The sequence below is a fragment of the Capra hircus genome, chromosome 20 (genome assembly GCF_001704415.2).
Source record: "Capra hircus breed San Clemente chromosome 20, ASM170441v1, whole genome shotgun sequence".
Classification (NCBI taxonomy): domain Eukaryota; kingdom Metazoa; phylum Chordata; class Mammalia; order Artiodactyla; family Bovidae; genus Capra; species Capra hircus.
Genome location: NC_030827.1, coordinates 33,316,529 through 33,330,341, shown reverse-complemented (window position 1 = coordinate 33,330,341; position 13,813 = coordinate 33,316,529). Strand labels below are relative to the sequence as shown.

The following is a 13,813-nucleotide window of genomic DNA, read 5'->3' as shown; positions in this document are numbered from 1 at the left end:
TTTTGCATCTAATAAGTTCTTTAACAATATTAATTGAAGGATTGAAAAATTGGGGATGCCACATATTGTTTTGCAAAGATCATGTTAACTATAGCTAAACTAGAAGCAAGGAGAGCAGTTTAAAAAACTGTTGCAAAAAAGTTGAAAGAGAAGAATGGCCAGGTCCAGGGCAACATTGGTTGGGTAGAGACAAAGTGGTGGATTTGAAAGATATTTAGGAGGTAAATCAACAGAAGTTGTTGACTAAGCAGAGGTGTATGTGTGTGTGTTCATGTGCCTGGGGGTGGGGGGGGTGGGCAGGGGTGGGGAGAGAGAGAGAAATAATGAATGGGAATGCTGTTCCATGAACAGGAATATGGAAAGCCAAGACAATTTCAAAAGGAGAAAGACGAGTTCTTTTGATGATGAGTAAAGAACAGCTGGTGAGCTCTGATTAGCTTCATCTTCCTAGCTTTTCCCAGAAAGAGATGTTAAGCAAACTCTGGGAAAAAGGTTTTAATCCCCATTTTACATCTTATTTCTAGCCCATCCTGACTATTTGTGGATCTTGTGGGCTGATGACCTCCTAGAGCTTGACGTGTGTTGACATTTCACTTTTGTGTCTGAAGAAAGGAGCTAGGTTTGTAGGGAGGGGTAGAAAACAGTTGAGAGAGGCTGGGGGGAACGGACAGGATGGGTGACCCTTGGTTGCTTGTGATGTGAGGGTTAAAGACAGAACCTAAAGTTATGAATTTCACAAGGGATTTTGAGAGGCTTTGGGGGCACTGCAGACCTTTGAAGTCTTTCAGGCTTGAGGGTCCAGCAAGAAATGTTATCTAGGTAGGTCAGTATATTGGTAAGAATCAAAAAGACTAGTGATAACTGCACTCTGTACTTCGCTGGTGACAGTGAGTACTTAGCGTCCAGCCAGTAGCAAGCAGCAACTCTTAAGAAAAGAGATGAGGTGTCCTGAGATAGTGATACAACTCTGAGGACTGGTGCAGGGGTCGTACTGTGACAGAGCTCTGCATTTAGCACTTGGGAGATCCCTGAGGGGCAAGATTCTTCCTACCATCTTCCATTCTGACTTCCTGTCCAACTGCCTTCCATTCAGCAGCCTTCTCTAATCTTTGTGTACCAGCCAGCTCATGAATTCCATTGTCTCAATATGCTCTGATACTGTAGAAGAATGGAAGTCAGATGCCTGCTGAACTTCTCTTCCTCTGCTGTTTTCAGTGAGGAATAGCTTAGATTTGCACAGATGCCTGTTAATGGCATGAACAAAGTAATAGCTTGCTAACAGGGGTCAGTGGAAAGTGAGCTACTGTAAGGAAAGTAAGTGACCTCAGCTCTGGTCATTTTCAAACCTTCCTCAGCAGTTGAATATTATCTACAGCCCAATGACATATAGATAGAGACCAACTCAGTTAGCTTCTTAAGGCTGAACGAGTTTCAGAACTACATGGATAACAAAAAGAATATACTTTCTTCTGAATAAGGAATTTCAGGCTGTTATTTCCTGATGAAACTTGGCATGCAGGCTTGGGTTACTAAGTTACATGGGTAGATCCAGTATTCTGTGGGTAAATGTTTAAAAACCAATTGTCTGAGGGGGGGAAATAAACAACAAAAAACCCTGTGATTTAATACTACAGCATTGGCCTTTCTCTTGCTGTATATATTCCTACTATGCTGATTTCAAGCTAACTACCTATGTGATACTCTTGAATTCAAACTTGGAAAAAGATGCACAGTAGCAAATTATTTTTTTTTTTGGGGGGGTGGGGAAGCTAATGGTTTATAACAATTAGCAAGGACTGCCAATTGGCGTTGATGGTGAAGTGTTGTGTCCTGCAAATTATTACGTAGTACTTTTATGATACAATAAATGCAAGTAGCTTCAAGAGCATAGATTCGTGGTCAAATGTGCCAAAATAATTGAGAAGTGATATATTTTGAGTAATTATCATGTGTTTTTAATATCTTTATTTAAATTTAATATCTTTATTTAATCTTAATTTAAGATCATATATTTAATATCTAATAATGGTCATGTTTAATAATCAGCTTACAAAAGTCTTGAAAATTTAGCAGTTGGCTTTTGTAAGCTGGAAAAGCTGACTCTAGCACATCATTGGTGAACTTCACAGGTGATACCTTTTAAATGAGAGTTTATGACAGGTACTCAGACCTGGCACTTGTTGCAGAGTCATTAATATCTTTCTTCATACTTTATTATCAAGGTCTCATCTGGCACAAATTCTCATTCCACTGTGCCATTGGTGAACTTCACAGGTGATACCTTTTAAATGAGAGTTTATGACAGGTACTCAGACCTGGCACTTGTTGCAGAGTCATTAATATCTTTCTTCATACTTTATTATCAAGGTCTCATCTGGCACAAATTCTCATTCCACTGTGCCATTTACTTGCTGCATTACTCTGAGAGGGTTTCTAACTTCAATTATCTTAAATATCCTATTGTTAATAAGAGGAACATAAAGTAAATTTCTCTTTCTGGGAAGGTTGTTATGGCACTTGAGTAAAACTCATAGTATTACTTAAGCGTAAAGTGTTAACTCTGCCCATATTTACTATCATGTGTTGAGCCAAGATTTTTTACTTGTAAAACTGTATAAAAGAGATGCTTGCTGAGAGTATAGGCAGTATTTTTTTGGGGGGGAGTTATTTATTTTGAAAGTAAGTTAATGGATTGGTTGTTTAGGAGCTAGAAACCTTCCTTCAACATAACAATAATGTATCTAAACGTTTGGGTTTTAGCTCCTACAAAGCCTACATCTTAAGAATAGAATACATCTTCCATCATTGACAGAATTTTTGATGCTATCTTTTCTTTGGAAATATGTCTCTTCTGAGTTCTTTTTCAGCATTCCAGCAAGACTTTGTCTACCTCCCTTGGTGGTAGTGAATCCTCTGGGGTTAGCATCTTCTGGATCTGTGGCGAGAGAGCGAGTATTTTCTTTACCTGCTCAGGGTCACTTGTTACTCTGGTCACATTTACTTCCAGCCAGAGGTGGGACTTCTCCAGGTAAGTCTCCCCAGAGGAGTTTGAACTTGGCAGTTGGATCCCAAGGATATTTCTCCACATCCATTAATATGTATTAGATGGTTTTTAAGTCAAGTTTGTCAAATTGGAAAATGACTGTATTTATATGAATATAATCTTTTTTTTTAAAGGATCAAATGATTTGCTGAATGCATATTATCTGAAAAGTGGTCTCAGAAATCATTAGATTTTCTGAAATTCTCCCTAGCATGTCAAATTTGTATGCATGGATACAACAATTAAAGTCCTGTCTTTCCTGTTTGCCTTATCATAAATGAGAAGAAACAAACTGTTCACTTTAGTTTGGCAAGTATGTAGTACTTATCATGTATAAGGCACTGGGCTAGATTCTAAGAATATATAACACACTGCTCCTTATGACTCAGAAAAATGAAAAGAAAACCAAACCAACTAGTAGAATGGGATGGAAGGTAAGTAGAATTACCCCCATTATGCTTAAATTCATCTGGATTTTTAAGATGTGTTTTATGTCTAAATTTTGTGGTTATCTGAGAGAACTATGGTAGAAGATTCTGAGTATACCAAGTCATTTATCTGAGTGGGGACCTGTTATAGCTATTTGTTCATGGGAGAAAGCATGGACTCTGGAATTTGGAAAAGTTGTGCTTAAATCTTGAACCCAACTACTTGATAGATGCTTAACTTTGGGCAAATTAGTTTCCTTGTTTTCCCTCTGGGAATTGAGGATGAAAACACTGACATTACTGAGCTGTGGAAGGAATAAATGTCAGCACATGATAGTGATGAAGACTGCTCATTACCCTTTTATTCTGTCCCTTCCTTCATGACTCTCTTTTCATTGAAATTTAGCTTATAATCACCATTGGCATTTGGAATGCCCTCAAGATAGGTTGTCGTACCTCGAAGCTGACATTTTCTAGATTGGCCGCAACACGGTATGGATTACTTGCTCTACTGCTTTTGACAGTTCTACACACTCCTCCAGTGAAAGAGTTATCAAGGACTTCTCCTCTGGGCTCTCCTGCCAGGAAATGAAACCTAGAAACAGAGTAATTTTTAAGAATTCAATAGATGTAAAGCAGTCTTTAACATTTGTTGTATTTATATGAAAGAAATTCTTCTCTTAGGCATGTTTTGACTCTTGACAAATGGCTTGAAGGAAAGTCCATGTTTTCCAGTTTATGGAGAGGTATCCAAAAAGGTCTGGAAGTCAGAGAGCGTCCAGGTCGGTGAGCACACGGAGGTGCAGGTGAGTGGTACCTAAGCAAGGCATGGAAGCTCATGCCCTTTCCACATCCTTGCCATACCTATCTCTCCCAAAAGGGTGTTCATCTGTTAGGTTCTCTCTATTCCACTTATTTAATTGTTCCAACCTTTCACTATGAAATAAAATTTAGGTTTATAATTATTTCATGACTTACAAAACCAACACAAACTTTGGAAGCAGATTATGAAATAAATTACTACATAATTTATGCCATTCTGGGTCCACTCTCTTTACTATCATATAGTAAAAGAATTCTTATAAAGAGCTAATAATGAAATAGTAACAGCAATATTTTAATAGAATTGTAATCTATTATTATTGTTTATACTAATAACTATAATATTTAAAATCTGTTTAACAAATGCTTACATAATGTTTACTGTGTCTAGTACTATTTGATCTGTATTTGATATTAATATTATATTTAATTAATATTTATGACAACCATGTGATATAGGCACAATTATTATACCCATTTTACAAATGAGGAAATTGAAGCACAGACAGATTAATTAGCTTAATACAAATCAAGTATTTAAGAAACTGTTTTGTGGTAGATAAGAAATTCTCCAGAATGCTGATTGTTTTCCAAGTTCTTATAGATATTAATATCTGTTAAATTAATTCTTTAAAAAAGTTTTTTGTCAAAAATTTAGTATTGCTGAATCACATATGATGAGATAATGCGTGCACGCTTAGTTGCTTCAGTCATGTCTGACTCTTTGTGATGCTGTAGACTGTAGCCCACCAGGCTCCTCTTTGCATGGAATTCTCCAGGCAAGAATACTGGAGTGGGTTACCATGCCCTCCTCCAAGGGATCTTCTCAACCCAGGGATTGAACCCACATCTCCTGCATCCCCTGCCTTGCAGGTGGATTCTTTTCCACTGAGCCACCAGGGAAACCAATGATGAGATCATAGAAAATACGCATAATGGCGTCTGCTGCCCATTTCTTGGCACAGAGCTCCCAAAACCCATGTAATTTATGTAGTAAGAGCACTAAGAGCATCTTTTTTTTCTAATATTTGGTCTTTGACCTCAGTTTTTGACACAAGGCTTCTAACACCTTGGAATTTCTTGAGTGATAAAAGTGTCTTTTGTTCCAATGAGGTGATTCTTTGTGGGCTCCCAGATGGGTGCTGGTCACAAAAAAGATCCTGCCATGATTCAAAGCTTAGAATTTTTAGCCCTGCCTTCCATTCTCCAGAGAGGGGAACGGGGCTGAAAATAGGGGTAATGACTGATTACGCCTATGTAATGAAGACTCCATAAGCATCCCAAAAGTATGGGGTTCAGAGAGCTTCCAGGTCAGTGAGCACACGGAGGTGCAGGTGAGTGGTACCTAGGCAAGGCATGGAAGCTCATGCCTCTTCCGCATCCTTGCTGGACCTATCTCTCACAACAGGGTGTTCATCTGTATCCTTTATCGTATTCTTTCATAGCAAACTGGTAAATTTAAGTAAATTGTTTTACTGGTTTCTATGAATAGCTCTTGCAAATTAATCGAACCCAAGGAGGAGTTTATGGGAATCTTCGATGTGACAGGAGCACATATGAGAACCTGAACTTGCAATCGGTGTCTGACATTCTGGGGGAGTGGCGGCAGTCTTGCAGGACTGAGCCCTGAACCGAGGGGATCTAATACTGTCTTCAGGTAGCTAAGGTCAAAATTCAATTAAATTGTGGGGCAGTCACCTGGGGTCACAGACAATGGCTTGGTGGGGGAAACTCCCTGCCTATGTCTGGCATCAAAAGTGTTGAGGTGTGGCAGTGGTGTGAGAATAAAAGATGTACATAACAGGAAAACCCACATGTCAATCAGATCTCAGTAAAACTGATAAAAAAGAATGATTCTTACCTTTCCTGTAAGATATATCTCATAGTCAAATTCTCATCCATATTTGAGTTTGTATAAGTGGGCATTTGAGGGAGGAAGTAAGAGGAGCTGGTCCGGGAAAAACTTTCCAAAGTACTTAAGTTAACATGACTAACACAGGTGTTTAGGACTCATTTTCTGAGTTAAGAGGGGTCAAGGAGGAAAAAACAACTGATGATCTTATACTGCCCTTATCCAGTCTACTTATAAGTTCTCACTAACAAGAAAGGGCTTGAGGGAAATGGCTCGCAGGTCATGAGGAATCTCTGATGGTAGTCACTGCTGGCAGAGGCTGAAGATAGGACTTTTGTGGAGGTGGCCCTGTTAGGGCACCCCAAGGAGACTTTTAGAAGTGAAGTCAACTATGTAGCAGTTTTTAGCACTATTTTCTCTACTCGCCTCTGTGGTATTTAAGTTAATTTAAAATATTTTGGTGTCTCAAACACATTGTGGCTTTTATTATGTTAGGTTTCTAAAGTGTTTTATCTTATTCGACTTTAATGTTATATTTTATAACTTTTTGAATTTCATTAGAATTTCTGTATATAAATATGCATGTGTGTTTGTGTATTTATTTCTGCGTGCGTGTGTGTGCGTCTGTGTGGATGCATTTGTACCTTGTCTGAGCCTGAGAGAACACAAGCAGCCCACTATTATTGCCTGGTTCTTGCTTCAGATTTCAAAACTGGTGACTGATGTTGACAAAGTAGCAATGTTGGAATGTCTTATTAAATTCTTTATTGGAAAGATGCCATTTAAAAGTGAAGGACAGTCACTCAGGAAGCTTCTTTTTTTGGGTAGAAATATGTTGGAGAGAAGCAGCGATTTTAAGGCCAGAAAATTAGAGATTCCAGTAAGCAGCTCTCAGAACTCTCAATCCCTAGGGAGGCGAGGAGAGGACTGGCTGTCCCTGAGCCAGCAGCTTTTGCTCATTTCTGAGAATCCTTGGGACAGCAGTTCTGGCTGGCAGAGTCCCACATGGTCCTTCTGCCAAAGTACACACAGCATGTGGTCTTTCCCATCTGTAACTGGAGAGTCTAGATCAACTGAACAAGAGGTGAGTTTGTAATGTTACCCAGAATCAATCAGAACATTGGAAAATGGGATTATCAGTGGGAGGTTTTGGCTGAGTTTTTCTTCCAAAGAAAAGAAAAAAAGGAAACCATTTCTGTACCTTGACAAGAAGATGCTGTGAAACACTCTTGTTGAAATAACTCTTAACTAGGAGTTCTCAGTTCAGTTCAGTTCAGTCGTTCAGTTCAGTTCAGTCGCTCAGTCGTGTCCGACTCTTTGCGACCCCATGAATCGCAACCCAACCTCAAATCAGTTTGCAGCCATCCAACTTAGAGCTGGGGAAATTACAGCTGAGAGATGTTCACTTACTTGGTCATGATATTGTGAAGTAATGCAGAAGTAGGTGGTGGCTCAGACGGTAAAGAATCTGCCTTTGATCCGGGAGACCTGGATTCGATCCCTGGGTCAGGAAGATCCCCTGGAGAAGGGAATGGCTACCCACTCCAGTATTCTTGCCTGGAGAATCCCATGGATGGAGGAGCCTCCTCTCACTTCCAGATTAATGGCTGTTGCACTTTATTGCTGTCCTTGAGTTTGGTTCTACAGCTGCTGGTTTTCATTCTAATCAAATGAGGTTGTATTTGCAACTGTTGCTGTTTGTCTTTAGAGCCTCAAGGTTTCTTTTTATGCAAGTCGGGCAGTACAAGTAAAGACTTTAAAAATCTCACTACAAAGCAATAAAAGCCTGTATAATACTATTTGCTTTCTGGCCAAAAACTGAAGGGAGAATTATTTATCATGAGAACAGGAGAGTACAAGAATACCTTTACTGGTTTTTCTTATGCTTTCAACTAAGTCTTAGCTCTTGTTTTCTTTTCTTTTTCTGCTTTTTTTTTTTAAATAGGATTGTAATAGGGAAATATTGTGGATAAGTTTTAGAAGATCAAAGCTCAATGGTGATTTTTAAAATACCAGTCATTGAATGATGCTTAAACACCATTTGAGAAGTGGAATATTTCCTGCCGTATCAGTAAACAAAGGATGTCAACAATTGCAGCTACCACCAATGGTGAACTGGTGAGCCCTGAGGGAACTCAGGAAGGAAAGAACACCTGCCATAAGACTTTAAACAAGCTATGTTTATGAAGTACTGATAGCATTGTCTACTACGCACTGAAGGTGAAAATGCTAAATTTAAATTATCATTTTAATTTATTAAATAGCTAAAAATTAAAAGTAATTATTTTTATCATTAAGCCTGGCAGCCAAGTATCAGGGGCAGACAGGACTAGTGGGAGGAGTAAGAGGTTAATGAGGAATGTGAACAGGGGTGGGTCTCACTGCTTCATCGCTGCTTCCAGCTCTGGTTTTGAAATGGTTTTACTTCCCAAACGATAAAAAGATGTTACATACCCCATGCCCATCAGCTGTACACTAGGGATGGGTTTATAGCTCCGTGAACATACTGGTTTTTTTCTCCCACAATTCCTTTCATCTGAATTGTCTCCACAATCATTTTCTCCATTGCATTCCAACTTGCTGGCAATGCAGCGACCTGGTCAAGAAATAGTAATATGGACAACAAATGGTCACTTAACAGAGTATTTATTGATTTGAAACATGTTTACTTTAAATTTCAAGGGAAGGTAGAGGGCCAGTTTTCATTATTTTTGATGGGAAATAAGGAAATGGAATAACAAACTGATATTTTCTCTTCTTGTTTAGGATTGCAAGAGTCTGGATAGAATTAGTCACTCTTGAGCTGATTGTCTTAAATCAAAGAAACAACTCTAGAATCCCATTCCCACTACAGTGAGCTTGCTGCAGAAATCATGTTCTGTAGGAGAAAATTAACAATAAGCTCAGAATTTTGTTTTAATTCAGGATAATAGACTCAAGGTCACTACTTTTATTTTTAAAAAACTATAATTTCACACACACATGTCTACTGGTACACATAACAATGTGACTTAATGTCTAAAATTTTATATTGAGAGAAAGAAGCTGGACACAGATGAGTCATGCCATCTGAGTCTTTTATCTCATGTTCAAAAACAAGAAGGATTAACTAGAAACAGGAAACAAGGAACTTTTGGGGTTTATGGAGATTTTCTGTACCTTGATTGGGGGTTGTTTACGTGGGTGTATATATTTGTCAAAATCAAATTGCACACTCTATCAGTATATTTTACTATATATAATTATTTTGAAAAGTGAAAAAAAAAGTGAAAGTGTAAGTCACTAAGTTGTATTTGACTCTGCAACTCCATGGACTGTAGCTCTCTAGGCTCCTCTGGAGTTTTCTAGGTAAGAATACTGGAGCAGGTTACCATTCCTTTCTCCAGTGGTTATTCCTGACCCAGGGATAGAACCTGTGTCTCCTGCATTGCACGCAGATTCTTTACTGTCTGAGTCACCAGGGAAGCCCCCACTTTACTATACATTATTAAATATTTTATTGTAGATACTCACTATATATGATTACTGTTATAATTACCATTAATAAGAATTTCACTACATAAAATTTACTATATCTATTTTTTGGACACATTAAATGCCTGGATACCACAGTGTTAGATAGCAATTTCTGTGAGTGAGTTTAGAAAACAGTACTAACTCAGATAATTCTCTTTCTTTTAAAACTTGCTGAATTTCATTATGATCCTAGGAAACAGTGTGTGCCTGTATATTACTGAAATTGAAACACTCTTTCTGCAACGACAGATAGCCCGTCTCCTGCTCCTCAGTCTCTTGCGTATAATCAGGAATGCTGGCATCTGTACCATTATGTACAAGTCTCATCAACGGTGATTGAATGTTTTACTCAAGACTATCTTATCTGGAAAATTCCACGGATAGAGGAGCCTGGTGGGCTATACAGTCCATGGGGTTGCAGCGAGTCAGACATGACTGAGCGACTGAGCACCTTCACGCACATACACACATCTCATTACCTATCTTAAATTGTGGTCAACATTTCAGTACAGCTATGAGTGACTATTTTGATCAACTGAAATGCTTGAGGAAATTAGATATTTTGTTGAATTGATTTTTTTTTAACTAATAAAGAGTTCCCCAGAAAGCACTTAGTTTCAACTTTTGGGGGGTTAATAATCTTAATGGATGATAGAAAAAGCAAGAGAATTCCAGAAAAAAACATCTACTTCTGCTTTATTGATTAGGCCAAAGCCTGTGACTGTGTAGATCACAACAAACTGGAAAATTCTTCAAGAGATGAGAATACCAGACCACCTTACCTGCCTCCTGAGAAATCTGTATGCAGGTCAAGAAGCAACAGTTAGAACTGGACATGAAACAACAGACTGGTTCCAAATAGGGAAAGGAGTACATCCAGGCTGTATATTGTCACCCTGCTTATTTAACTTATATGCAGAGTACATCATGCACAATGCCGGACTGGATGAAGCACAAGCTGGGATAAAGATTTCCAGGAGAAATAACCATAACCTCAGATATGCATATTATACCACCCTTATGGCAGAAAGTGAGAGGTACTAAAGAGCCTGTTGATGAAAGTGAAAGAGAAGAGTGAAAAAGCTGGCTTAAAACTCAACATTCAAAAAACTAAGATCATGGCATCCAGTCCCATCACTTCATGGCAAATAGTTGGGGAAACAATGGAAACAGTGACAGACTTTATTTTCTTGGACTCCAAAATCACTGCAGATGGTGACTGCAGCCATGAAATTAAAAGACATTTGCTCCTTGGAAGAAAAGCTATGACCAACCTAGACAGCATATTCAAAAGCAGAGACATTACTTTGCCAACAAAGGCCCATCTAGTCAAACCTATGGTTTTTCCAGTAGTGGTATATGGATGTGAGAGTTAGACTATAAAGAAAGCTGAGGACCAGAGAATTGATGCTGTTGAACTGTGGTGTTGGAGAAGACTTGGGAATCCCTTGGACTGCAAGGAGATCAAACCGATCCATCCTAAAGAAAATCAGCCCTGAATATTCATTGGAAGGACTGATGCTGAAGCTGAAACTCCAATACTTTGGCCACCTGATGAGAAGAATTGGCGCATTGGAAAAGACCCTGATGCTGGGAAAGATTGAAGGTGGGAGGAGAAGGAGACGACAGAGGAAGAGATGGTTAGATGGCATCACTGACTCAAGACATGAGTTTGAGCAAGCTCTGGGAGTTGGTGATGGACAGGGAAGCCTGGCATGCTGCAATCCACGGGGGTCACAAAGAGTCGGACACGACTGAGCAACTGAGCTGAGCTGAAGAATCATCAGTAAGAAAGGTGGAATGTAATGCAGGTAATTAAATCATCCTTTGATTATTCAAAATTTTATACCAAGACATTTATTATAGGTACGAGCATCATAATCACACAAGACTGAAAATATAGAGGGAATTAAATTCCTGTCAGTCCTAAGATATAACCTGAAAGATACCCTAGTTTTTAAAATAGCACATCTCTGGTTTTTCTTGTTTGCTTTTCTTAGGGCAGTGCAGAATGGTTAATTTAGTTTGAAACAGAGATGCTTTACCTAAAGGAGAAAAAAAAGACATATCTTACAGTTTTTAAAAGTTTTGAACCTAGTACTCACAAATTTGAAAAAGAGCTGATTTTTTTATATTTTACACTAAAACTCCCATTTTATCAGATGGAGGTAGAGATACACATGTAAGGTACAATTCTCATTAACCTAGGTTTGTGATCAGGGTACCAGATATGTAAGAAAGTCTACTCATTTGATACTTCTGTAATGGAGCAGGACCCTGTGGGGCTTTCCCAGCTGGCGTTCTCTCATATCCTCTGCTTTAGCTCCTCTCTGAAGTACCTACTGAATATATATGTGTGCGTGTGTGTGTGTGTGTATACTTTTGAAGCACATGTCCTGAGTTGTTTCACAGGTGTGAACATCCCCCACCAAATGGAAGATGTTAACCTCTTGATGACCATGAACACAAAGCCCCAGGCCTCCTGGAGCCTAAGGACTGATAGTGACACACCCCTGTTACCTCATCACCAGCCAGTTAGAGAACTGTGCATGAGCTGATCACATATCCTGTGACTCCCTTCCCTTACCTGGCTTTTAAAAATGCTTTACTGAAATGTTTCAGGGAGCTCAGGGGTTTTTAGGGCTTGAACCACCCATCTCCTTGTATGGCTCTGCAGTTAACTTTCTCTGTTCCAAACTCTGACATTTTGGTTTGTTTGACTTCACTGTGAACTTGTGCTAACAATTTTAGGGATATTATAGAGTCTCTATTAACAAGGGTGGGCTTCCCTGGTGGCTCAGTGATAAAGAATTCACCTGCTAATTCAGGAGACTCAGGTTTGATCCATGGGTCAGCAAGATCCCCTGCAGAAGGAAATGGCAACTCACTCCTGCATTCTTGCTGGGAAAATCCTACAGACAGAAGAGCCTGGCAGGCTATAGTTCATGGGTTGCAAAGAGTTGGGCACGACTTAGTGACTAAACAGCAACAACAAGATTAGCAAGGGTAGGGATGAAAGCAAGAGGACCTCTCTTGAGCGATGTTTAGGAATGGGTGGCAGTGTGAAATAGGACTGATGGGACACAGTTGAGAAAGGTTCTAGGTCATGGAAACACAATGCAATAGGAAGCAGAAAGATTTGTAAGCCACAAATATGTCCTATACTAAAGAAGGAATGGCAGAGGTGAAGGGACATTTCAATAGTACAGAATTTGTAGAAGTCAGCATGCTTTAGCCAACACATGCATATATATATTTACACCTGGAATTATGTAGTCATTTAGAATTATATATGATTTTCCTATTTACTTGAATTGATTTATGTTACTACATGGTATATTATTTTTATAACCAGTTGCAAATTCTCATCTCTGTGTTACAGTTAGGACTTTGAGAGGAGTTGGCATAATGCATGGGGATTTGCCTCATGGGTTCTTCTCAAAGGTCCATGTATACATTAAAGGGATAATTTGAGAGAATAGCACTGAAACATGTATATTACCATATGTGAAATAGATGACCAGTGCAAGTTCGATGCATGAAGCAGGGCACTCAAAGCCAGTGCTCTGGGACAACCCAGAGGCGTGGGGTGGGGAGGGGGATGGGAGGAGGGTTCAGAATGGGGGGACACAGTGCACCCATGGAAAATGTTTTAAAAACTAAACAAACAAACAAAAAAAATACAATTCGCCTTGGGAGATTCTGAAGAGCAATCATGAGAGTAGAAAGGAAAGATAGACATTTTTTCTGTTGTTAACTGATCCAAATATCATCCTGATATTTGTCAGGATGACTTACATCATCCTGATATGTCAGACAAATAATGGTCCATCCAATCTTTTATTCCTTTGAGAGTGGCATTAGTGGACGTTTTTAGGAGAGTACAGTGGTATATCATCTTCAGTGGAGTATTCAACAACCAAGAGCCCATGGCATTACCCAGTCAGAATGGTACCCATGTTTGTACCAGAGATTAATTAGTTAATGGTTAAACTGCGGGAAGATCTAGGAATTTCTGATGAAGGGATCTGGACAGTAGGGCAGAGGTCACTAAGAGAGCTCAGGGTAGCAGCTGCTTATCAACCATTACAGCTGCATTTCAATGGTTCAGTTTCTATCACCAGCTATGGACGTACTACTGATGAAGTAGAG

At 39.1% G+C, this 13,813-nt stretch overlaps 1 protein-coding gene across 3 annotated transcripts in view; it reads right to left on the bottom strand.

Moving 5' to 3' along the window:
- C6 (complement C6) overlaps positions 1 to 13,813 on the bottom strand; it is a 77,441-nt gene that overhangs the window by 51,071 nt on the left and 12,557 nt on the right. For all 3 annotated transcript variants that reach the window (XM_013972795.2, XM_005694751.3, XM_013972794.2), the window contains 2 exons: positions 8,600 to 8,741; positions 3,928 to 4,066 (listed from right to left, as the gene is read on the bottom strand). In XM_013972795.2, coding sequence (XP_013828249.2) covers positions 3,928 to 4,066; positions 8,600 to 8,741 — 281 coding nt within the window. The remainder of the gene's footprint in view (positions 1 to 3,927; positions 4,067 to 8,599; positions 8,742 to 13,813) is intronic.